At 54.2% G+C, this 25,410-nt stretch overlaps 2 protein-coding genes across 4 annotated transcripts; both read right to left on the bottom strand.

The window, feature by feature from the left end:
- Positions 1–739: 739 nt before the first annotated feature.
- Positions 740–1,531, bottom strand: EVA1B (eva-1 homolog B). Its single transcript, XM_061360883.1, has 2 exons — positions 1,278–1,531; positions 740–1,192 (listed from the first exon to the last, which is right to left on the bottom strand). The coding sequence occupies exons 1-2, from the start codon at positions 1,342–1,344 to the stop codon at positions 774–776; spliced, it is 486 nt and encodes a 161-aa protein (XP_061216867.1). The 5' UTR covers positions 1,345–1,531; the 3' UTR covers positions 740–773.
- A 2,833-nt stretch (positions 1,532–4,364) lies between these two features.
- On the bottom strand, positions 4,365–24,878 carry STK40 (serine/threonine kinase 40). Of its 3 annotated transcripts, none has more exons than XM_061360765.1 (12): positions 24,852–24,878; positions 19,280–19,392; positions 17,263–17,382; positions 16,319–16,404; positions 15,655–15,798; positions 14,448–14,675; positions 13,582–13,634; positions 10,721–10,836; positions 7,571–7,715; positions 7,132–7,251; positions 6,140–6,224; positions 4,365–5,409 (listed from the first exon to the last, which is right to left on the bottom strand). In XM_061360765.1, the coding sequence occupies exons 3-12, from the start codon at positions 17,372–17,374 to the stop codon at positions 5,191–5,193; spliced, it is 1,308 nt and encodes a 435-aa protein (XP_061216749.1). In that variant the 5' UTR covers positions 17,375–17,382; positions 19,280–19,392; positions 24,852–24,878; the 3' UTR covers positions 4,365–5,190. The 3 variants fall into 3 exon arrangements, with proteins under 3 accessions (XP_061216749.1, XP_061216750.1, XP_061216748.1); XM_061360766.1 differs by lacking the exon at positions 24,852–24,878 and adding an exon at positions 22,551–23,319; XM_061360764.1 differs by lacking the exon at positions 19,280–19,392 and having other exon boundaries at positions 24,852–24,870.
- Positions 24,879–25,410: the final 532 nt, after the last annotated feature.

The raw sequence follows: 25,410 nt of genomic DNA, 5'->3' as shown, positions 1-25,410 counted from the left end.
GGGTACCCCCAGAGGGGCTCTGCTGTGCGCTGCCGGGTCCCTGTGGGGTGGGCAGAGCTGGGCTGGGGTCCCCAGGCACGGGACAGCCATCAGAGCACAAAGATCCCACCATGGCCCACGGGTCCCGTCAGGCTGGGCAGCGCCTTCTCTTCCTCCTCCTCCTCCCGCACCATTTCCCATCCCAGCCCCATCGCATCCTGGCCTCCAGCCACCGGCGTGGGGCTGGGAGAACATCTGGAAAACATCTGGATCCTGGCGGGACCGGCCTGGGAAGGAGCTATTTATACAGGGGGCTGGGGAGGGGGCAGCGGGGCCCCCGCGGGGCTGGGATCGCGCCGGGAGCAGGGGGCAGGAAGTGACCCAGCCCCGCGGGGAGCAGCCCCACATCCCTGGGGGGGGGGGGGGAGCATCCGGCAGGGTCCGGCCCAGGGCGGTGCCGGAAAGGATCCGGATCGGTTGAGCGGGGTCACGGGAAAGGCTTCGGCTTGGGAAAGCGGCGGCTGAACCCCCCCCCCCCCAGCACCACCACACTGAGCCCCGGGGTGGGGGGGTGGGGGTAGAACAGCACCATGTTTGTGGGGCAGGACCCCCAAAGCTTACATGGGAACAGCCGGATGTGACCCATGGGGACGGCCAGCGATGGCCCTGTCCTTGTCCTGGTCCTGGTCCCTGTCCCGTAGGTCCCGGTGCCCGCAGTCGTACCAATGGCTCAAAGTGCATGGGGGGTCCAGCAGGGAGCGGCCCCTCCTCACCCTCCTGGGTGACTCCCGGGCTCAGTAGTAGCGGACGCGGCCCAGGGTGCCGGTGCCGGTGCCGGTGCCCAGCAGGTCGGGCTGCCCGTTGCGCCAGATCTCGCGGATGATGCGCTCCCGCTCCTCCAGCCGCTGCGCCTGCTCCAGCTCCTCCGCAGATGTGAACACGTTGATGGCCGCAGCTCCATCACCGGGGCCGTGGGGCTCCAGCGGGATCTCGGTCACCGGCAGCAGCGACTCGGACGCTGCGCGGTCAACGGTGTCCTCCTCCTCCTCATCCTCGTCTTCATCCTCATCCTCATCCTCGTCCTCATCGCTGGGGTGCCTGGGGCGGCGCGGGGGGGGCCCGCAGGACAGGCGCAGCACCAGCAGGCACAGGGTCAGCACCAGCCCGAAGCAGACGCCCAGCACAAAGTAGAGCCCGAAGCTCTCGGGGTTGGCTGTGGGGAGAGCAGAGGGGATGTGGAACTGGTCCACGATGGCCCCAGTGCCCCCCAGGACGTGTCCGCGCTGGGCCGGGCTCACCTCGGATGTGTGCGTACGCGGCCATGCTGTTGCTCAGCAGCTCCATGTCCCGCCGGCGGCTCTCCATCCTGTCCCGGGCTCTCAGGCTCTCAGGGGATGGCTCTTGCTCGGCATCTGCGGACACAGGGGCTGAGCGGGGGCTGCTGGGGACCCCCCGAGTTCCTTGTCCCGCTCAGGCCCATGCCAGGGGGTGACCATGCCCCAGGGGACCCCGCTTGGCATCACCCAGGGGATGGTGCCGGGTCCAGGCTGCTCCATCCAAGGCTGCGCCCCAGCGGTGCCAAACCGGAGCCATCCCACCCCGCTGCCCTCGGCCTTCCTGCGGGGCCGGGACGGACGTGGCTCCTCCAGGACGCTCGGATCCGCATCCCCTGCCCATGGGCACAGGGCTCAGGGCTGGGCCGCGGGGCGGAGCTCTCGGGGTCCCAGCGCATCCCCCGGTGCCCATCGCTCCCCTCGCAGTGCACTGGGGGCTCCCCATGGCGCGGGGCAGGGCAGGAGCTGGAGCAGCCGCAGCCGGGCCCGGCCCGAGCTCAGCTCCCAGGACCGCTGCTGGAGGGGCGCAGGGCAGGGGCTGACACAGCAGCAGCGCCGGGCCCAGCCGCGGGGCCGCTCCCAGCCGGGCCGTCAGGGTCCAGCAGCGGCACCCCCAGGGGCTCCGGGTGCCCCCCCCATGGGGCGGTTTCGCCTCCAGCCCCTGCAATGGGGCCCGCGGAGCCCTGCTCTGGGGCTGGAGGGGCAGAGCCCCCCGGTGGGGATCCCCCAGAGCCCCTCTAAGGGCAGAGCTGGCCCTAGGGCCATGGGGTGCCCTTGGCCACGGGCCGGGGGGGTCCGGGGCTGTGGCTGGCACAGGGTGCGAGGGAACCCGGGGGCAGGCGGCCGGAGCTGGGCAGGAGAGCGCCGGGATCCCCCCTGGAGCCTGCTCCGGACCCCTGCAATGGGATCACCCCGGGATGTGGCCGTGGGCACAGCCCCAGAGCGCTCAGCCCCGAGCCCTGCGCTCCCCAAGCCCCCATCCCTGCATCCCGAGCCCCGCGCTCCCCAAGCCCCCATCCCCGCATCCCGAGCCCTGCGCCCTCCGCCCCGGACCCCGCGTTCCCCACCCCAGCCCTGGAGCGCCCCGAGCAAGGGTCAGGGCAGAGCCGGGGCACCCGGAGGTGGCCCCCGTGGCGCCGGGACCCCTCGGGCCGCCCCATGCGCCCCTCGCCGGGGCCGGTACTCACCGGAGCGCGCTGCGGAGAGCGGAGAGGGAGCGGGGTCTGCTCCGCGTTAACGCCGCAGCAACAGGAAATGGTTCGGAGGCCGCTGGCGGTCAGCGCTCCCCGCCGGAGCCAATGGCAGCCCCGGGCCGGCTGCGCGGGGCCGGGAGCCGGGAGCGTCCCGCTCCCCCGGGGCACCGCGCTCGGAGCCGCCCCGGCTGGGAAGCGCCAAACCCGGCCCGGCCCCCGCAGCGCAGGGAGGTGCGGGACCGGCAGCGGTGCCCGGGCTGGACCCGGCCTTGGAGGTCTTGTACGGCCGCGCTGGTGCTGCTGTGGGGCAGCCCAGGAGGGCGGCAGCATCCCGGGGCCACCGGAGCCTTCACCGCGTTGGAGCAGCAGAGGGCAAGGGCTCTACCCCACTCCTGTCAGCCTTGGACGCAGCCGAGCTGGTGGGGCCGTGTCCCAGTGGTGATGCTGGGTTCAGCCCCATGGCCAAGCAAAGGTCCCCATGGGCCCCCTCTGAACTGCGCTGCTGCATCCCCTACACCCCAGTCCCCACCCCGGTCCCCATGGGCCCCCTCTGAACTGCGCTGCTGCATCCCCTACACCCCAGTTCCCCCCCTCCGGTCCCCATGGGCCCCCTCTGAACTGCGCTGCTGCATCCCCTACACCCCAGTCCCCATGGGCCCCCTCTGAACTGCGCTGCTGCATCCCCTACACCCCAGTCCCCCCGCCCCGGTCCCCACGGGCGCTCAGGGCTCCGGTCTGAAGTTTTATTGCCGCCATGCAGGGGTCGGGTCGATGTTGTACAAAAATAACGGCTTTATACAAAGAGCTTTTCCTCGATTTTTTTTTTTCTTTCTCTTTTTTTAACTCTTACAACAGGCTCCGCCCCCCCCGCGGCCCCTCCACCCCCCCAGCCCCTCCTGCCTCCCCTCTTCCAGTTCAATACACGCGAGTTACCGGTGCGCAGGAACACTGGGCATGGTTGAGCCCTGCAGAGCCCCAATATTGCTTTAACTCTGGGGGAAAACCCAACAAGAACACCAGAGGTGGGAGCGGGATGGGAGAAACCAGATTGGAGAGAGCAGGACCCCAAGGGGGGAGTCCCTGCGCTGCTGCTGGTGGCACAGGGGGGGCGATGGGCACCCATTGGGGTGTGCTGGGCCAGACCCATGGGTACAATAAATAAGGCTAAGACTTGAGGCTACTGGCTCAGCTGGCCGGGGCTGGGGCCACTGGTGGAGTCTGTATTAGTGTTCACGAGTCCCTGCCCGCCCGCTGCCGCGTGGCTCCGGCCAGGGCGCAGGCAGGATGTAATGCCCGATGCTGCCAAGGGGGTTCAGGTCAATCCCTCTATCCCCACAAGGACACCTGCAGCTGGCCCAGGCTTAGACACAGTCCCCATCACCAGCCCGGGGCAAGAGAAGGCAACAACACGCTACAAAGAGATCTGCTACTCGCTCCCTGGTGGGGCTGGCCCCACAGAGCAGGGTCAGCCCCACAGCCGAGGCCAAAGCAGCTTCCTCCCCCCCCCACTGCTCACCCAGATCCTGGTGCTGGGGGTGATGCTGGAGCTGGGAGCAGGCAGGGAAGCGCTGCCTTGAGCAAGGAGCCCTGGCTGGGCACTGCGAGGGCCTCTGTGTGAGAACAGTTTGTCTGGCAAGACAGGCATCCAGTTCACAGAATGAGGCTCAGAAACAATCGCTCCTGTTCTCAGCACAGGCCCACGCTCTCCCAGTGGCAGCAGGTGACAAACTGGGACATCCTTCCCCCGCCTCAGCGCCGTGCGGGGTGAGGCTGGGATGGCAAGATGAGCTGGGCAACAAATACAGCAGAGACTTCAGCCAGCCCCTTCCTAATTCTAGGCAGATTATTTTGGGAAGCCTTTTCACATTATAACTCATATATTATATCTGTACCACAACTGAAGTGTGAAAACGCTAAATCAGAATTAATGCAATTTTAACTGCACCTTAGGTAAGCTACTGAAAAATAAGATTAAATCAGATAATCCTTATGAAACTAAAGAATCAGTGAAAGGGGGAAAGGGGCCACAGCCGGCCAAGTCCTGGGGAACCTCTGAGGACAGGAGCCGATCTCTGCCTCGTGCCCGAGGCAGCCCTGGTGACACCAGGGAACACGAAGGCCTTGGCGTGGTGCGGGGTCAGACAACCCGGCTGAGGCAGGTGGCACGATGGGGACAGGAGGGAGATTTGATGCAGATGAAGGGGAGGGGAGGTTTCAAGGAGCTCTTCCTCTCGAGAAACCCCGGTAAATGTGAGCTTATTCAAACCATTGGGAGCGAACGCCACCGCGCCGACTCTCCGCGCCACGGAGCCGCGACAGGGGCCGGCAAACCAGCTTCACCCTCGGTCGTCTTCTCCTTTCCCACAGGCTTTGCTCGATCCAGAGAACAGCATGGTTAAAAAGACAAGAGAGGTAGATTACAGTCATGATTAAAAGCAGATTAGTCATCTAGGCGTCGATTTAAAAAACAGATTCCAGAAGATGCCAAGAGGTTGCTGCTTCCAAAACTAGCTTTTCCCAAGAGTCTTCTCCCTCCAGAGTGAGTGTGAGTGTCCCTGAACAGAGCTCAGAAGAATTGCTACATTACTCTCCATCACGGGACACGGGTATTGCTGTTGAGCTGTAGTAGGCGACGTGAAAGGCAGTCTGCAGGATGGTGCTTGTGCTCTCGGATGGGCAGGAAGCTACTTCCGAAGGTACCTCTGGGCCAGGATCGCCGCGTCCAAAGGGTTCATGGGCTGAGCATCGTGGCCCAGGCGTCGCACTGGGGGGATGTTCCCAAACTGCCGCTTCTGGAGGAAGCTCTTGGCCTCATGCAGTGTGTTCTTCTCCTCAGCCAAGAGCAGCTGCTGCCTCATGTAGTTCTCAAACTCGTACTGCGAGCACTCCTCCGTCACCTTCACCTGCAGAGAGCCACCGTCAGAGCCACAGCAACGGGCCCACAACTCCCCTCCGGTGGCCCTGAGGACAACTGGAGTGCTAATGCAGGAACAGGACCTGCTGCCTCACCCACAGTCAGTAGTGCCACCAGGAGCAGAGGTTTGGGAACAGCTCATCCCAATCCTGCCGGCCATACAGAGGCTGCAGCTGCCTGACCCCAGCGCTCGCATCCCCCCAAGCCCAGCGGAGGGATTGCTGGTGGCAACCCTGCAGCATCAGAGGCAAAAGCTCCTCCACGGCTGTCCCCAGGCAGTGAGGTCACCAGAGCTGTCCCTTCCAGCAGAGAACATGCTGGCAGTAAAGCAGGATGTTTGCTCCCATCTCAGAGCTCACCAGGGAGCCTGAGCCAACCCTGCTGCCTCTTCCCAGCTCTCCCTGCACATGCGAGCTCTCAGCTGTGTGTGAGGGAGTGAGTGCTGCTTGCAGAGGAGCAAACTGCCCCTCAACCAGCGCTGGTGCCAGCGAGCTCGCTGCCAGGCAGCACGGATGTGACTCTGGCCCCAGCAGCATGAGCCTTTCCTTCCAGTGCACAAGGTGGTGCTGGACTCGGCTGCCCCACAGAGCAGCAGTCACATCTGGGTCCTCACCCCCTCACCACAGCTCAGGGGCCACACGGTGCTGCCACCTCTTGCCATTACAGACAGACTTGGCACGGAAAAGCAGTTCCATGGAAAGGGAAAGAGGAAAACCTACCTCTTGAGGGTTTTCTGGGTTAGCCACTTGGTCGTCGATGTCTGGCACCACTTGCAAAGGGCCACTCAGCGAGGACATTGACTGCCTGGGGGGAGAGCACAGTGTCAGGGACATAGAGTATGGAACCCAGCACCCCAGCCAGGGCAATCCCTCCTGGCTGCCCCATAGCTGGACACCAGAGTGTGGCACAGCCCTGCCTGGCTGCCACACCAGCTACTGCTGGTACTGCCCTAGGACTGCCCCCCACTCCCCTTTACTGCTTTGTTTTAAACAGGATGTGGAACTCGAACTCCTGCATAGGTAGGAGAGAAAACAGCCACAGCTCCAGAAATCACAGACCTCACCTGCTGACTCAACAGGCAGCGCAAGAACCTTGCCTGGGCATGCTGAGCAGCAGACAGAAGGTCACAGGGCTGACAAGGGAGAGCTGCACCAAGCAAACACCACCAGGATTGGTTTATGCTGGAGCGTGCTACTGGGATCTCATCCCGGTTGGTCCATGCCAGTCCTGGAGTCAGATTTACCCTCAAAAGCATCTGCTGCTGCATGTGTAGTGTTCCCACCTGCAATGGCATCTCCTGCTCTTCCACTCTGGATACCTCATGCTTGCTTTTACTTAGCAGAGAACACAGTACTAATTACTTGCAGGAAGCGTGTGTATTTGGCTGCATGTTTCTATATGGAAGTTATCCCTGCCCATTGCACTTCCTTTAAAAAATCAGATCTGGGGAGCAAAGGGGGGCCCAGCACCAAAGGGCTCCTGTACCCCAGCCCTTCTCTGTAGTGCTCCTGCTTTACAGACTCCAGCCTTGGTCACAATGGCAAGCATTTTGTACAGCCAGGGGCTGAGACACAAGATCTAAAGAGTTCCTCTGCAGTTCTCACAGCCTCTCCTCTGGTGTCCTCTTGGCAGCAGTCTGCTGGCCACAGCTGGAATAACACCGCCTGTGGCCAGAGACACCATGTTCCTGTCTCTCTGCTCTAGCACATACCAGGATGCTATGATGGAGCTGAGGGAATCCAGCACTTCAGAAGCTGTCAGACGCTGCTGCGGATCCAAGACCAGCAGCTTTCGGATCAAGCACACAGTGTTTTCTGAGACCCGTCCATCCCTGCAAGACAGAACCCATGAGGAGCCTGAGAGCCCGACAGCGGCAGAGGCAGCAGGAGCATGGACATGCTGAGAGCACAGGTAAAACAGCCTCCATCACTCTGACCAACAGATCCCAGAATTAACCAGGAGCTTGATTCCCTCTCCCTGCACCACCCAGCGCCTTCCTCACCATTGCACGAGACGTCCCAGGCTCCTTGGTGTCTACTGCATGCAGTCTGTTCTCATCACTGCTGTGACCCTCAGGGGCTTTGCGTGAAGCCCCCACCAGCTCTGGCTGTCCCAGAGCACCTCCTGCACAGGGACCAGGCTGTACTCACTCAGGGATGTTGTACTCGGCAGCCTTGATTTTGCGGAAGAGCTCCTGAGGTATGCTGTCGTAGAAGGGGAACTGGCCATAGAGCATGGTGAAGAGCACCACTCCCAAAGCCCACATGTCACTGGGTTTTCCACGGTATGGCCGTCCTGCAGGGAGCAAGGAGACACAGAGCAAGAGGCTTCACAACGCTGCTCACCTCTGAGGCCCTCCACCACCAGCAAAGGCTCTCAAGTAACCTCTCGTGATCCTTTTCCCTAAGCATTCATTGAAACGCTCAAGAACTCCTATTACAACACACCACAAAATCTTCCTAAGCTGCATCCTTTGGGAATCAGCAAACTGTTCACCTCCACACGGGTCTCTTTCCCCTTTCCACACAGAGCAGGGCTATTCCTGCTGAATCCAAGAGCATCAAATAATGGGAGCCAGCACAGTATGCAGAGGAATTCCCACTTCACTCCGCCTCACCATCCCTGCAGACTGGCACTGCCAGGAGCCCCTGAGGCTCCACAGATGCATCCTGATGAGAGCCTGGGTCCAAGGAGAAGGGAATTTAAGAGCCAGTGAGTACAAGGCAAGGCGAGGCAGGAAAGAAAGCCCAAGGACAAGTGGACTTTTAGTGAAGAGTAGTCCAAGCTTAATGCCAGCGTCACTGCATGGGAGGCTGGTGTGAAGTGCAGACTAAGACCCCCTGATTGAGCCCATCAAGGTGGGACTCTGCCTCTGGGATGGATCCAGCAAGTGGCCACTGGAGCCTGCTGTGGAGCCATGGAGAGTGCAGGAAGCTGCCTCCTCCAGAGGCATTCCCAAAAGCTGCTGCAGCCCCAGCACGCCCTGGGGCTCACTCAATGGAAACACTGGTTTAAAACCCCTTCAATCACACCGCAAGCCAGCGAATGGCAGCATGCACAAGGGTCAGAAATTAAACTCCAGTGCTGTGCCCCAGCCCAGGACTGAGGGAATGACTTCCTCTGAGTCACTCAGTGAGTCACTGCTGCAGCATTTGTTATTTGTACTAATTATTCTTTGCTTTATATGCTCAAAAAAAGGCACCTCTCCCTCCTCCTCCAGCTTTTCCTGCTGTAACATTTCAGCAGCCACAGAATGCAAACCATCTCCTAGCAGAAGACAGATTCTCGTGAAGACTTCAAACAATGATTAATTCTTCAGGTGTTTTAGCTTCCTCTTGCACAGAAGCATTAGCAACAGAAACAGAGGGTTTCAGAGTCTGAAGGTGGTGGTGAAGCCTGGAATGTCCTCACGTTAACTCTTCCCTCGGTGCTTGGAGAACTGCAGACTGAGCCATTCTGGAACAATGTTTGCAAGAGCAGAGGATGTGGCTGTAGATGCCCTGCAAGGAAGATCTCAGACCAGGTGGTGCTGGATCAGGATGCAGTCCTGTAACTAAGGCTGTACCATGCAGGGTCGTGAACAGCCTCAGCTGTCAGAGGAGTCAGCAAAGAGCCTGCTCAGTTCCTTGTGCTTCATGGCCCAGAGACAGGCCAGTCAATCCACCAACAAGAGAGCTGTGAGAACAAAGTGGGTGCTTGCAGGCAAGCTGTGCTGGCAGGGGGGGTGGAAGGGATGCAGTCCAGGACAGAAGAGTACCCTGGATGAGCAGGAAGGAGCAGCCTTTACCAGCCACCAGCCACATGAGCTGCAAGTGCTCCAAGCTCCTGCAGAGCAGTTGGCTCGTGTCATCCCTCTGGTTACAGGGGCCTCAGGATATCCTGCAGAACAGGAAAGGCCTGCAAAAAGCACATGTTCCACCTCCCCGCCTGCCTCTGCTCCCTTCCTGGCTCGGTCCTGCCCAGGAGGGAAGCAGCTTCAGACCTGCCTGGCAGATGAGGACGGAAGAGCTCAGCAGTGCTTGGTGCTGCTGCCTGTAAACCTGACAACAAACTCACACAGGGGAGTCCATTGGGTGTGGAGATTCCAGGACTACCTCCCTCCGAGGGCACTGCTGAAATACAAGAGCTTGGGATGCACAAATGAACAGCTCAAGTCTTCAGAGTGTTTTCAGTACTCCAGATGCCATCCTTGCATAGATAAATGCACTGGCAAGGATTCTTCACTTCACTGGCAAGGGCTTTCACACTACATGCACACCAGTGGGTGCTGCCCAATGCACTGCTTGTCCAGAAAGCGGTTGATGCTGATAAGCTACTGTCCAGAGTTTCAGGTATCATCCAAACACTGGCTGGGCACTTTGGATGGATAACCCTTGGTGGGATGCACTGGACATGATTTTGGACCGCAATGTGTGGTTCAGCTTCATCAAAGGGAATTTTATCTGAACAATATGAGACAATGCACCATAACTGGAGTGTACAGAGATGCTTTATAGGCACAGTCCCAGCTGTAAATACACCCTTCAACACTAGTCCAGCTCACCTGGATGAGAAGAAACTTCCCCTCAGTTACACTGCCAAACAGCACCACGACTTGGCTACTACCAGCACAAAAGCTATTACAGTAGCAGACCTTAAAGCTCATGTAAAAGCAACCTCCTGAAGCAACCACATCTGTTTCTTAAAGTCTCCTGCACTGGAAACAGTTAAAAGGTGGGAGGACATTAAGGAAAACCGTTCTTTGCCAGACTCCTGCTTAAGGCCTCTACTGGAGACAAGACACAGCCCAAACAGAACTGCTGGGCTGGCCTGGTGTCATCATCCCTTTACTTTTAAGTAACTCCTTTCCATCGGGTCAATAGTTCCCTTTGGAAACAAGCAGCAGCTGCAGCAACTGCTCCTCTTAGCGTAAGGCCTGAAATAAGCTGACACTGTGGTGGGATTTGGACTGAATGCCTCTTAGGCCCAGGGATTTACCTGCAGCTTAAGCAAAGCCTCAGGAACAAGACAGAGACATGGGAAACAGAACATCCTGTCTGCAGTCAGGCTCAGCAACAGGCAGGGAGCTTCTCATTAGCTCTGAAGCTCAGACTAGCCTTAAGAAAGAAGTTACACTCGCTCCTTCCCTCCATATACTTTCCCAGTTGGAAAAACAGAGCAAGTCTCATAACTGGACCCTAATTAAGAGGCTCTCACAGGAGGCAGGTTACATATGGGAACAGAACTAGGGTTTCTTTTATTGTCAAGAGCCACAGATAAGTGAACCAAGTGTGAAGTGTGGGGCTGAGGGCATTGCCTACCACTGAGCACATCTGGGCTGATGTAGGCAGGGCTCCCTCGCTGGTCCTTCAGCAGGTCATCCTCACTCACCAGGTGCTTCCCGAGACAGAAGTTTGTTATGGTTATCCGATGAGTCCTGCGGAGAATCAGAAGGCATCAGTGAACAAGGAGCATCCTGCACAAGCCAAACTGCACAGAGGAGCGTGTCTATGGGGCTTCTGGGGAAGCTTGAAGCCCTGGGAATAGGTAAAGGCTGCTGCAAGATCAGCTCCATCCCAAAGGGGAGGGATTCCACACTCATCCACATAGACTGCAAGGCTCTTACAGGGGGAATAAGAGAATCTCTTTTACAGCTGTGACAATGTCTACATCCAACCTGAGTGGCATGAGGCTGTAAGCACAGGGTGCTCCTGTAACTTGTTCACCTTGCAGCCACGCAACTGCCTCCACAGTACCCTGCAGGCAACCCCAGCACCAGGACCTGCACTCGTGTGCTTGCTGACCACTGCAGGGCAAGAGTGTTGAAGGAGAACTTTAACTGCTGTTTCTCTCCTCTGCTTACCAACCATCTCTAAAAGCATCTTCTCCACACAACACCTTCTGGGAGCTGAGGGAAAATCCCCTAAAGAAGGACTACCCACATCCTTTGCTTATGTGTCAGCAGCAGATGAGCTGCAGGACCTTTGATCAGACAGAGTACAACCACTTCTGTGTTACCCAACAGTCCTGCAGCAGGACTGTGCTGGCTGCTCTACCTGATCTGCAGGACCGTTCTTCACACCCAAGTATGCAGAGCAGAGAAAGTCTCATCAACACCCAAAAAACCTCCTACAGAAAAGGCGAGAACTGCAGGCACACACAATGTCTCTATTAAGATACCCCTGCTTCCCTAAGGTACTGCCAGCACCAGTTAATCAACGTGAGCTCATTACAAAACTATTACATCTTCCATGTCACTTGGATAATTTGGGTTTTAATGTACAACTGAAAGGACTGAGTAGCAAAACACTGTCTGGAAGATTTCTGTATTCTTCAGAAGTTGAAGAACACAACTAGAGCCTGAGAATGAATTAAACCCAGTCACAATAACCAAGAAGTATTTCCAGCAAGTCTACCAGACAAGTGAAATAAAACCAAGCGTGGGCTGGCAGGGGAGAGCTGATTATTAAGACAGACTTGTGTTTAAGAAGTGTTAGCTTCAACTGTCAAGAGACTTCCCTGGCTGAATAACAATCTGCAGGATTTAAAAGACTAAGTGTTCTAAAGGACACCAAAATGTTCAGGGCTGTTTGGTTGTATTTAGTCACTGAAATCTGAGCTAATCTGTAACCATCCAAGTGGCTAATGGAAAAACCTGTGAGGCTTTCACATCCCCATCTTGTGGGTGACAATGAATGAGGGACCTTCATTAGCTCAGGGTGTAACTGGCCTGGTTTGGATGTTGCAGTGATCTGTAGCTACCTTCCTCCCCCGCCAAGAGGAAAGACCTGCCTCTGTTGTGAGCACGGCTAGAACAGAACAAACACTTCTGATCGGCCCAAATGGCTGGTCCTCTCTCTCCATGGTGATCTATTCTTACGTCTCACCCACCCTTTCTTATGACTCACTGCTGTAGAGGCTACAGTTTTCCTCACCAAAGCTGATGGTCTTGCTAGTAAAAAGCCAAAATATAGTATGCAATGATAAGAGAATGCCTTTGAAAGTGTGTTCACAAAGCTTCGAATCCCTCCCCCTTCCTGGTAGTGGGGGCCCCGTGTGCAGTTCTCAGTGGGATGGATGCTCCACTGCACCCTTTGCCAAGAGAAGAAGGGAAGCCTCTTTTGTCTGCCTCTGCCTAGCAAGGAGAATCAAAGCAGCAAGCAGCAGATAACAAAAGCAGATCTACAGAAACAAAACTAGTTACAGGTGGCCCTGAGAAGCATTAGATGCTCTGCATGTGTGTATGGGGGGAACCAAGAAGTTCACCCCAGTAGATAAAATGTTTGCTTTCAAATAGTAGTAGAAAGAAGAAAGAAGCAAGCTGTGACCACAGTGAACCTGCTGCAGACCTACAGCCTTCCAGCTTTTTAGTTGTTCCACAAACCCAGACAGTGTGAAAAGACAACGAATTCCACTCATTCCTGAAGTTAGTGCAAAATATTTAGGCAGTAATGTAATACTGAAGGACACAGCGGAATATCTGAAATGGGACTTGCCAACTAAATCACTGCATAACCCAAGACAACCAAAAAACTCCAAGGAGCCACCAAGCAAAGCATCTGCTACCACCACACCTCTTACTTGTGTTAAACTCCTGCCCCACTGGGCTGGTCCCTCCTGTGCCTGCGCAGCACCCCAGACACCAGTGCGTTAGAAACTGAGGCTTGCATCAACCCCACTACTAGGAACAAGGAAGCTATTTCAAGCACAAATACAGACGAGACAGAAGCACTTTTGTTTAGATAAGTAAATATTTTACTGCTAGCAAAAACACAGCAGCGCAGGAGTCAAAGATCGAACACTGCTGTGATTCTAGTACAGGCTGCAGCGGTGGGAATTCCTTTAGCACGATGGAAAGTGAATTCTGGGAACAGAACCACTTACCACATTCGGATTTGTTTTAATAAGGATAAAATCCCTCTTGCAGATTTCTGAGTAAAGTTTAGTTTTCAGAAGCTAGAATCCTCAAAGAAGTGCTCACACGGGGTCACTAAGCTTGGTGGAAGAGTGAACTATCCTGGTTGGGCTCAATTCATTTTTGGAGATGAACTCCTGTAACACTGTGCTGGATTTCAGCTTGCTTCCATTTCCCTCACCTTTCACATGTGAGCACTCAAGCGCTGCCTTTGTGTTTGTAAGAAACAAAATTAGCACAGGGCAACTGCCAGCTCTGCAGACTTACCTTTTGTTTAGCACCATGTTTCCTAGTTTCAAGTCTCTGTGCACAATATTTTTCTGTAAAATACATAACAGCACAACATGAGCAAACCCATATTTGTCACAGAAGTACAAATTCAGTAGCTGATGAAAGCACTCGGTATCTTTTGAAATCACGTCATCTTCACTCTCAGAAATAACCCTGATCAAGGTTCCAAGTCAGGCTGCATCCCAGGTGCTTTGTGCACTTCATTTTGGATTCTGCTTAGAACAGAACAAGCAAATCTGCTGCTTTGAACACAAGGACAGACTTGACTGCAACCAAGAGACCTGAAACTGAAGTGCCCAGGCTCAGTAAGAGCAGTACCATGACCATTCCCTCAGATGACACGTGCTTTACTGCTCTGCCAAGGAAGGATGGGTGTCCCTTCTCAGAGGGTGAGAAGGCAAAAGGCAGCAGAGCCTATTTTTGTTACAGTACTTTCTAGTTCATTGATCTCATTCTGCCCTCAGAAATCAATTCTTACATTATGATTTATTTTGCTTCAAAAGGAAATAGCTTGAAGTGCTTCCTGCATTTGATTAGCCTCTGCTCTTCTCGTTGACCACCCCTTTCTGAGGTTAACAACACTGTAGTTCACCCGATCTGCATTCAGTCCAGCTGGCCCCTCTCCACTGTCAACACATGCTGTGTTATCATCCAGCAACTTGAAGGGAGGGGAAGGGAACGCTCTTTTATGGCTTGGGGCATGAGGTCTTTACGCAGAACACTCTTAGAGGGAAACAGCTGAAACATCCATCCCCTGTAACCTCACCACTGCCCGCACCAGGAAGTTTTACAACGTCTATTATACTAACGTGGGAAAGCACAAGGGGTAACAAGGACCTTACCTTATGTAATGCTTCTACCACTCGTACCACATCATAAAATATCACTACTGTCTCCCGCTCACTGAGTCTCTTCTCTTTAATGACATAATGCTGCAGATTGATCAGATCTGCTGTTTTGTCACTGAAATCATGGGCACAGAGACAGTCTAACACGAGACAAATGCGCTTCTTCATTTTCCTGACCATTCTGTTTGCTTCTAGATCTTCTATAATTTCACAAGCTCGGTCCTAAGTGAGGCAAACAAATGAGCAATAGTTCAGGGAAGCTCTCTGGGATTATGTACTTACATACAGAGCACTGGAGAATCAGTAACTATGTGGTGATCTCAAAACAAGCAAACGCAATCATACTGCTAGATCTTTGCCCTGAGTTGGGATTGCAAAGAGAAGATACATCATCTCTGCTTAAAAAAGACAGAGAAACTCTGACTGGCTTCTGTCAGCGCTGATACTGTTTATACACACAGAGCTTTTGATAAGACCTAAAATAACTGTATATTGGTGCACACTCTGAATACCAGGGATCCAACATGTTAGTAATGAGAACAGGAAGCTTAAGACACAGGAATTAGCAGTTCTTCCATAACATGAAGCAGGACACAGCAGAGTTGGACATTTGTCTGCTGAAGTTATAGTACAGATGACCTCAAGTGAAAAGTGTGTCGGTAAGATTTAACCAGCAAGCACAGCAACACCAACATCCAAACCAGGAATCCCTAGCAGCCCACTGCATCCATGAACAGCTCTGAAGGCATTATCAGCAACACAGCTCACTCACACGAGACCCTGATGGGCACATTGACTAGTTTAACCTGATGAAACAGTTTCTTGGCAGTTTCTCCCCTCTTCCAAGTCACCATAAGCCAGTACAAAAAAGCACAAATTCAGTTCCAAAGGGTGCTCTGTGGGCACAGATTAATTTGCCAGTGAAGCAGCTACTGCCCTCTTTGAAGAGGATGCTCCTGAGCACCCGCCCCATCTTTAAATGTCCTCACATTTCCCAAATCCCAAACCCTGTTACGTCCCATTTAACTCTCAAAAGCCCCTTCCACCCACTTGTTTGAAGCAGCAGTGATTAACCTCAGTGTGTGCTGGTAATTCTTTACACACAAGAATGGGGTCAGCACGAACTGTACATTAAACAAAAGCAACTCAAGCCTAAAGCAAGCACTGGCATTCCCCCAACGTGGATGGTGACCAGCTGTACCTGAAAGAGCCCGTGGTGATGAACCACTCCTTCCTGATTATGGAGCAGGGAAAGGAGAGAATACTCCGTGTGCAGCAGCATCTTGCCCTGTCGCTCCTCCTGGGTTTCTATTCCTTTATCACCCCTTTCTTCTAAAGTGAGAATCTTCAGGAAAAGGGAAAAGACCTTTACAGTTCCCAGAAAAAAACAAATGCCCCCAAACCACTCTCATTTTAGGTATTCCCATGTGTTTAACAGCTGATGCAGCTGCTCTCATGTTCGCATACTGGCCACACAACGTCTGAACTAACATCTGTGCAGAATGCACAGCACGAGCTTGATCTGGGGGATTGGTGCTAGATGATTTAAGGTCCCTGCCAACCCATCCCATTCCATGATTCTATGATTTAACACAGAGAAGCAGGTCAGGTGCTTTTTGCAAAGATCCCAGGTGATTTTTACTCCCCATTGGAGTCACTCCCATTTCAGGCCAGTGGAGCAGATCAGAGGAGAGCAGCACAGCAGCCACAGAGGCCTCATCTCAGGGCTAACCTTGACACCAGATCTAAGCTTGGCAGAACTGCAGCCGTTTCTGACAGCACCCTGGTGCAGCCTACACCACACACCACTGCAGTGCTTCTGCTGAAGAAAGCCCAAAAGATCTGGAAACCCCCCGTTTGCTTACCTTCAGCTGGTAAAAGTCATCTGTCCCATCCTTTCTTGCCAAACACTGAACAATACTTGGCACAGGGGAGTTACCTAAACGTGGACCTAACAGCACAAAGCAAAAACAGACTTGTTTTCCTTTAAGCAGCAATGACTAATTCAGGGTTACATCAGTAGGCAAGTGTCACGCACTTTAGGTTACTTTAAGTTCCTTTTTCTTTCCCCAGAGATCAAGCACATTTCCACAAATCGCTGTCTGAAGAAAAGAAACTGGTACTGAACTCAGAGCTTTCTGCACAAGGTTTCATTTGTTCACTGGAGAAACACTGAACAAGAGCCCACACAGGGCAGAGCTGCTTTCAGAAATTCAAATTTCTGCATGCCTGAACCATAAGGCTTCCCCATTTACCAGCAACACCCATGGCAACCGCTGTTACCACACCTCTGAACGCAACTGCCACCTCTGCACAGGGTGCAGATTACCCCAACTGCAAGTTAACACAGCCTCCACTCTTCAGTCTAGATCAATGAGCTTCCAGTTGATTATCCATTGGTTTCCGCTGTGAAGGCCATCAGGGTTTTGACAGCTCTTAAAAGCTAGCGGAGTGGTCTGGCCTTGGCACATACCACTTATAAGGACCACCAGGGCATTATTAAGACGCCCACATGCTGATCTGACAGCACATTCCAGGCAAGCAGGGTCAAACACCTCCATGGAGCTCTAATCAAAAAGTTCCCTCAATGAATTTACTCTCTGACAAAGTTTAAAGCCATGCCTGCCCTGTGGTGTTCATATTACAGATCTCCTCAGCATGACCAGAGCTGCAGAAGCTCCAAGGGCTGCTGCTCTTCTCCATCAAGTGAATTGTACTCTAAGATGCTACATTTCGCATCTGCTTTGCCTTTATCATCAGCCTTGGAATCAGTAGCTACACTGAAGAACCACCTCCCCTCCCTGCTTACCTAGTATAAAAGGGCCCGCTCTCTTGGCATTATTTCCAGAAATCCCTGTACAAAGAGCTTTTGCCTTAGTGGATGTTTCCCCAGCTCCTCTGTCTGATGCTCGCCGCTTCATCCTTGGCTCTTGGAAGAAAAAGAAGATCACATTTGATGAGCAACCGAGTCGGTATGTTCCACTACCCCTTATGTTGCACTGGAAGGCTTTCACCTCCTGACGCACTCGTGTCTCTGCCTACTTGTGTTTCTACAAAAAAGCTATGGCTCATTACTGATAGACCAGTTGTGGGCTGGAGGCTTAATGCATTTTGGAAGGTATAAACCAGCCTCGTCTCCTACAACACTTGTTTGAGACACATAGTGGGAACAAGTCAAAATAATTGAAGCTTGTTTTACAGCAAAAACAAGTTTGCAAATTAACATATGCCAAAAAAACTCTGGAAGAAAATGCCTAAGTTATCCTTCAGTGGGGACGCCTGCTTCTGACTCAGCCTATCGGCTTCTGGGGGGTCATTCGTGGAAGACTGCCTACCAGCATCGCCATCAGCTCACCGAGTAACTGAAGGCTCAAATCTGTTCCTCAAACAGCCAAGAATACACAAAACTGACCACAAAGAGAACACCTTTCACCTTTTCCAGCAAGGTGGTGGAAGACAAAAATGCCATTTACTGCGAGATTCAGTTCATTTAACAGGGATTTACCCACAGATGTATGCTGAGTCTTAAAATAAGTCCCCCCTCTCTATTTATCCCTCTTTAGGCTCTAACCCTTTTATCACATCTCCATCTATCTGCATCCAACACAGCTGAAACTTGGAATCCAGCATCCAAAACTATCCCTTCGGGCCCCATGTGCAGGAGTCAATGCAGACTATTACCTGCCTTCAATGAATATCCCAACGAAAGGAAACACTGTGGTGCCAACACATGTGCTCCCTCGCCCCACCACTGCATGCAAAGAACAATTTAACCTATTAAATGTGAATCTCATGATTTGCATCCAAGTATCCAAGGTCCACACATCACTACAACTCAATGCAAACAAGTACAAGCTTGACTCACTCCTACTTATGGCAGAAAACCTGATTTCCAACATGCATTTTGTGCTGCTTGGAAATCTAGAGTTTGTGGTGGCACTGCAGAACCAATACCTACTTGAACTTGACTACGGCACCTTTTCCCCAAAGGAAAGCCTTGTTTCAGTTCAGCAGGATAAAACCTGCCGGCCTGGCCTTCACACACTGCATCAACCAGCTCCATCAAACTCAAGTTTTGTTCCCAATACACCTCCTCTTCACCTTTATCTCTTGGAAAAGGGTTTCAAAGACTTTCACAAAGCTCTAGCCACTAAATGCTGCTGCTCCAACTGTTCAAAGGGATTTTTATTGGGGTGGGGGGGAGAGGAGGAACTGCGCACAGATCCATTTCCTTACTCTGAGCAAGTCAAAGCCAAGCCCCGGAGTCTTCCCTTAGAGGTTACTACAGCAGGCAGGGAAAATATTTTGGGGTTGCACTTAAGAGTCCCAGTGTTTCATCACGTAAGGGACTGATAAATCACTGTGCTTTGAATGAAGTTCACCCTCTGGCAGTCCCACCCTTTCTGTGGACACAAGCGTGATCTCATTGCATTAATTCATCTAGTACCTGTCACCCAGATCAGAGATAGCAACAGATAAGGTGAGAAGTCTTGCAGCAGACTTGGCATCTCTGCACTACAAGCTTCCACTGACAGAGGAGCACTGCCAGGCCCAGCCAGTTGAACAGAACAAAGTCCCGAGCCCCACATGCTCCTTGTTCTGTTCATTCCCCATCCCTGACCTCATATTTGATTATGCCTTATAAAATTCTCCACTCCTTGCAACATCACCAGCATCATCCCTGCTGGAAACGGATGAGTAATATCTCCACTGGAGAAACCCCACTGCACAGCAGCTCTGAGGTAATGACCCTTGTGCAATCCAAGCTGGATCGGGATCCCTGGTGCAAACGGCGTTATCGTAAACAACATAATCGGAGGACTCACGTAGTTCAGCATCAACTGTATCCTTATTCTTCTTCCAAACTAGGTTTTCCAACGCCTCAGGAGACTGGAGTCATCACCTTGGAGAAGGCTGGATGGTCGAGAGGTCCAGGACTCTGTAATGTGAAATGAGATACACTTGATGCTGCGGTTCTGGATTATTCTTGATTACGATAACGTGGGATGCACCAAAACTCCTCAGCTTGAACCATCTGTGTTTATTTGGGCTTAGAAAAGGCCTGAAGCTCCCAGTATCATGTGAGAGAGTAAAAGGGTTCCTCAGGTTCAGTCCCTGAAGAGTCACAGACGCATGGCCCTGCGCAGCAAGACAAATACAGCATCAGTGACCTCCAAAGGCATTTCGTGATGTGGGAGCATCAGCAACAGAGCAGAAGCAAGCACGCTCTCCTTTTTAACCTCCACCACATGGTACTTGCTTGCCTAGTTTTAACAGTATCTTCAATAGAGCCAGGTTAGCAACAGTGCCACAGCAGAACCTTCACCACTGGAAGCAGTTTTTAATCAGGGTAAAAGTTAATGCTTAGAGTCTCGAACAGAAGGATTTCTGCAAACGGCAGAGAATAATACACTGGATTTTATTCTTATCAAATCCCCACTGCAAGTTAATTCCTCTTCATAATTTATCTTTGGTCTCAAAAAAGATAACTCAAACTAATTCTACTTAAATTCAGTGCTGCTCAGGAGCTCCATCTGGCCCCACTGAAAAGGAGAAATTCAGGATTGCCATCAGACACCCTAGAACTGAATCCACACCACCTCTACCAAATGCTTAGTTTAACCCTCTGCTAAACCAAGCTCCTTTACTTCACGCTGTATCCAGTTAGATCAAATGTCAAAAGCACAAGGAACATTTGGGGCATGGGGACTGCATTCCCAACACTACCCCAAAGCAAACAGCACCATCACCTGGTGCTGGGGCAGCTACCAAAGGTCTTCCTGAGTTAAAGTACTGAGGCTACCTGTGTTTTGATGAACAACACTCCCAGGCTCTGCTGCTGGCAGCCCCGTGCCAGCTATCCAGTGCTTTCAGAATGAGTTGTCTTGGCACTGGGAGTGAGTGGAGGTGTCCCAGTCCCTTAAAGGGCATCCACCGACCGAAACATCCCAGCTCCCTCACACAATACTCCTAAGAGCAAGAAAAGCACCAACACAAACAAGTATTTGGCTATTGAAGAGAAACCCATGCCACTCACAGCACTGTCAACCCCATCTCCCTGCTCCCTACGTGGTTCCTGCTGCATCACAAGGGCGGCAGAGCCCCACAGAAGCCTCAGGGGCCCTCAGCAGCACCCAGAGGGTTTCAGCGAGCACTTCAGGATCCTCTTGAGACTGGAAAGAAGGGTGGCTGGGTAGAAGGAAGGTCCCAAAGGGAAGCAAACCAGGGCAGCTGCTGTGAAAAAGCAGGAAGACTGTTCCCTTTTCTGCACATTGTGTAACCCCAGGCAGAGCAAGGAAATTGGTTAAAAGGGCACAGGCTTCCCTGGGGCAGCCTCCTGCAGAGCAAGTGACCAGCCTCTAAGCACAGGATGGCCACTAGGAACAGGATCTTGAGGCTGGGCTTAAGGCAGATCTTAGAACAAGAACAGCAATGATGGAGGATGCCCCTCTGCAGCTGTGAGCAGAAGCATCACCCCTGAGCAGGACCTGTTGAGATGGGTCCTGTGCCATGAGCAGTGTGTGCTGAAGCCATCTGGCCATGCACCGCTCCCTGTCCCACCATCTGTAACAAAAATGATCTCTCACAGAGATAATGGAGTTACAAATCTAGCACTAAAATTCATTGCTTAACACACAACACATCCAGCATCTCACTGGAGAGGTGTCTAAGGCGCCTTGCTGTGCTAGCTCTGACTTTAATACAATTATTAATCAAACCATTTGGAAACCAAAGATGTCTTTTAATTCCATCGCTTAAGGAAACGGTCTCATTCCCAAATTACTGCAGGACATTCCAGCGCCCAGCAAAACAAAGGCTGAAAAGAGAAGAGGAAACTGACCTTTTCATCCCGGCTTAAAGAGCAAGCAGGTCCCGCAGCCCAGCAGGACAAAGAAAGCACCTTTGGGGCGTTCACAGGATTACTCAGAGCACAGGAACGAGTTAAGGCACTGGAACGGCTGATACAGAGGGTGAAACGTGGTGGTTGGGATCTACACTTCCAGTGTGATGACTGGCAACCCCAAAGCTGCAAGCGAGCTCACCTCTGCAAGGGAGGCAGTGGGAGGCCTGATCCAAAGGTTTCTGTCCCACTCTCCTCTCAGCCAGTGCAAGAATAAAGCCCAAACTATCCATTATTTAGCAGCATCAGGCTGCACCTTTTACAACGCAACCACCACACGAGGCAGGGTTTATCAGTGGTGCTGAACCAAAGTTCACCTTCAGCCTGGCTCACAGCACGCTCCTGCTCACAACATAGGCTGGCTATGACCTAAAAACCCACATGCTCGCTGCCATCAGATGAGTGTGATCCAGCTTCCCAGCACGGGAACACGCAGGTCGGTATCAATGCGAGAAGCAGCAATCCCAGAGTGTTGCCACCCGGCTTCTCCAGGCAAACCCGGCTCGGGACAGCTCAGAGCCGAGTCATCAGAGGCTCCATTCCCATTGGAAAGGCTTCCCAGAGAACAGGCGGAGCTGGGATCAGCCCGGCCTGCGGAGGAGTCACCGGCTGCGGGATGACAGGGGATGTTTGCCAGGCAGATCCCAAGCAAGGGGAAGGAGGAGCGGCTGCAGGCGGGCACAGGGCACCGGAGGGAGGCTGCACAGGAGCAGAGGCACCACCAGGAGTGCGGGGAGTTTTAACTGTTCTGTAAGAGAACAGCAACAGAGAGAGCCCATGAGATGACTCAGAGGCACCAGCACAACCCAGGCACCGCTGCGTGAGCCCTTCCAGGAAGGGAAACCTTCTCCAGGAACAGAGGAGCCCTGACTCAGAGACTTCTTGGAATCGCACGGACTCATTCAGGCTTCTTCCCCAAGCAAGAAGTTCACTCAAAACCAAGCACAGGGTTCCTCTGACCAAAGAAGAAGGAAAAATCCCAAGGGGCTGGGGCACCCCCATGCCCTTGGAAGGCACCTCATGAAATAGGAATTTGCTGGGAGGCAGGAGCACCTCCAGCAGCCCCTACAGACCCACCCCAGAGCCTCCTTCCTCAGCCCAACCTGGTCATTAGCTTAATCCCACTCTGTGAGCAAGGTACCACCAGCACTTCCGACGCTGTGGTGCTGAAGGGGTGCCCAGCACACCTTGCTTACCTCCCACATCTAGCTGTGGCCAGTTTCCATCTTCTCAGGGTCAAAACAGGCTTCCAAAGGGCAAGTCCACCATCAGGGAAAGCAAATCCCTTCCTGCCTCCCCCCAACAGGCAGCCAGGGAAACTCTGAAGCACAGGATTCCAGCGACGTAATTACAGTGCAAGCGAGCAACAAGCTGGGCTTTCTTTAAACCCTTCTGATGCATCAACACATGAGATAGCCAAGGACTCATCTCTGGGAGTTCCCTCTTTGGTTACATAAACACCAACTTCGGCTTAACCCCTTCCTGCTGAAGCACAGGCAACATCCACTGGGAACAATCCCTGCTCCAGCCCAACATCCTCATGGCAGGGGCACCACCAGCCAGGTCCAGCACAGGAGAGAGCCTGGAAACCCAACTGCAAGGCTTGGCCCTCACCTGAGGCTGCACAATTCACCCAACACACAGGCTCCCAATCCTGGGCTTCTCCTGGGCAGCCACTGCCCTTCCCACTAGCATCAGGTGAGGTGTGCTTTGTGTTACGAGCTTGTATTCGTCCTGCTTATAGCTTCTGTACCCTTAATATCCCACAGATGCACTGCAGCAGGACGTGCCTCATGCACACACAGATTATCGCATGACTCGCACACGTGCACACGCATTCTATACAGGGAGGTGGGGCTGCTGCTTTTAACAGTGATCTACTCATCCAGCCCTAGCTAGAGAGAAAGAGATGTATTTCAGCTACCTACATATACTGCCATGCTAATGTTACTACTATTGGTAGCAGGAAAGCACACAGATAGACACCATAATGTCACAAATGTGCACCTAAGAGTGTTTCACACAGACTGCAATGGGCACGGAGCCTCCTCTAGTCCAGCCAGAGCTCTCAAGCTGGACTGCTCCCAGGCAGGAGTGAGGAGCAAGCCCAGAGCACTGCCTGGTCTCCGCAGACAGATAGCACATCTCTTCCTTAGGCAGAGCACACGGGCCACTTCAGGCACAATCAACAGGGTTGTCTGTAAGCAAAGAGCAGCAAAGCACCCACAAGGCTTCCCTCTGCATAGCTCCAAAGGAGGTGGTTCTGTGATATCCTGGGGATAAAAGCAGCTGAACATGAGCGTGCTTTTAAGTAATGCGATTACGTGACCAAGCCATCAGTGCGGATGCCATGGAGGAACAATAAAAGGATGTAGCATAAGTGCTGCAGCATCAGGGAAGCATGAAACACGTCCTGCATCCCGTGGCACCAGCCTGGAGCCGCTTCCCAGCGGGCAAACATTCCCCTTCCCCTCCAAGGCACAGCTCAGCCGGGCTGCAGGCACCCCACGAGCCCTCCACGTGCACCCAACCCATGTCCCTTCTGCCCCAGAGGGTGCCCAGTGTCCGGCTCAGCCCTGCCACACAAGGCACTGGCTTCTGCTCCAACTTCACCACTCTCCAGACACAGTACTGCAGCCCGAGACAAGAGCTTGAGATGCCTGGCACACCTGCACGGTGCAATCTATGCTGAGCCTAAGACTCTAAACCAGCAAAGAACTGTCTCCCTAACAGGGCAGCACATTGCAGCCACGGCAGGAGGAGGGAGCAGCTGAGCAGGAGCAAGACAAGCCCCGAACTCCTCATGTCATGGAGGGGAATGTGCTCCCTCCAGCAGCACCAGACCTTTAACACACAGGGTGGCAGCGAAGCTCCCACAGCCACAAGGCGACAGAAGAGGTCCTGAAGCAGAAAACCCCCAAAGGAGCCTCCTCATCCTCCCCAGGTGAGCTCGCCGCGGCCAGTTCCGGCTGCAACACTTGATGGGCTTACTCATTCTCACTGGGAGTACAAGCCCCAGCTCCTCACTGCTGACACACGGGCGGCTCCTCCTCAGCGCACAGCTCCCCAGCTACTACAGCGAGAAACCCCTGCCCGGACCGAAAGCGAAATCAACACCGAACACACGGCGCTGGCTCCGGCTGAGCCCCAGCCCTCCAGAGCCACGGGGAGCTGCCCTCAGTGCGTTAACCCCGGCCGTGCACACACGCCCCGCTACGAACCTCCCCTTCAGCGGTGAGCGACCGGGGCACCGGCAGCAGAGCCGGCCGCGCCGCCCTCCCGACAGCACCTCCGGAGCAACGGCAGCAGCGCCGGCAGCCCCCGCGCACGCACCGGGAGCACCGGACACCGGCACACGGAGCCCGGCCCCTCTCTCCCGAGGCCTCAGCAGCGGGCGGGCTCCACGGGCCCGGCGCTGCCCGGAGACTCCGGGGAGCACGAAGCGGCCCCGCACAGCACCCGGTACCGGCCCCCGCCCAGCTCCCGGCCCCGCTCACCCATGGCCCCGGGGCCGGCGCGGCCTGCGCTCGGCTGCGCGGCGGCAGCCACCTGACAACGGAAGTGACGCACGAGCCACCGCCCCCCCCGCACGCTACTGCCCCGCCTCCTGGCGGCCACTGCGCCGCCGCACAGGGAGAAGGCGATGTTGATTGGTCAGATTCAGACAGCGCCCGCTGCCATTGGAATACGGCCTGGGCGGGGGGCGAGGATAGTTGCGGCAGATTTTGATTGGTCGAAGCGCGGACATGAAATGGAGGCAAGATTTGATTGGGTGGGGCGGTGCCACACCCGTCGCCGATTGGCTCCCGCGCACCGGGACCCCGCTGCACGCTCCCTGTCCCCGGCGGCGGCCCGGCCTTGCCCCGGGCAGGGCTCACAGCGGGGCTCCGACCCACGGGGAGCGGCGAGGGCAGCACCAGGCGGGCCGAGCTGCGCCAACGGTGATGGAGGAGCAGGGCCGGCAGCTCCGGCATCGCTCTCTGCGTGCCCTGGGCAAAGCCAGCCCCCTCCGCGCCAAGCTCAGCCCCTCTCCCGTGGCCCTCTGCCCGTGAAACT

Source organism: Neopsephotus bourkii, unplaced genomic scaffold, assembly GCF_033783945.1.
Source record: "Neopsephotus bourkii isolate Nb327-2 ecotype Australia unplaced genomic scaffold, CSIRO-AGI_Nbou_v1 NB_1036, whole genome shotgun sequence".
Classification (NCBI taxonomy): Eukaryota; Metazoa; Chordata; class Aves; order Psittaciformes; family Psittacidae; genus Neopsephotus; species Neopsephotus bourkii.
Note: the sequence above shows the minus strand (reverse complement) of the source record. Positions and strands in the feature narration are given on the sequence as shown.

What these genes read in the sequence shown, in the direction of transcription:
- EVA1B (XM_061360883.1), bottom strand. Translation starts at nt 1,344, where the DNA reads ATGGAGAGCCGCCGGCGGGACATGGAGCTGCTGAGCAACAGCATGGCC. An exon ending in CGCGTACGCACACATCCGAG is followed by an intron (nt 1,193 to 1,277) that starts GTGAGCCCGGCC and finishes CTCTCCCCACAG; the next exon opens with CCAACCCCGAGAGCTTCGGG.
- STK40 (XM_061360764.1), bottom strand. An exon ending in ATCACCACGGGCTCTTTCAG is followed by an intron (nt 14,676 to 15,654) that starts GTACAGCTGGTC and finishes TGCCTCACTTAG; the next exon opens with GACCGAGCTTGTGAAATTAT. An exon ending in AACATGGTGCTAAACAAAAG is followed by an intron (nt 10,837 to 13,581) that starts GTAAGTCTGCAG and finishes GATTCTCCGCAG; the next exon opens with GACTCATCGGATAACCATAA.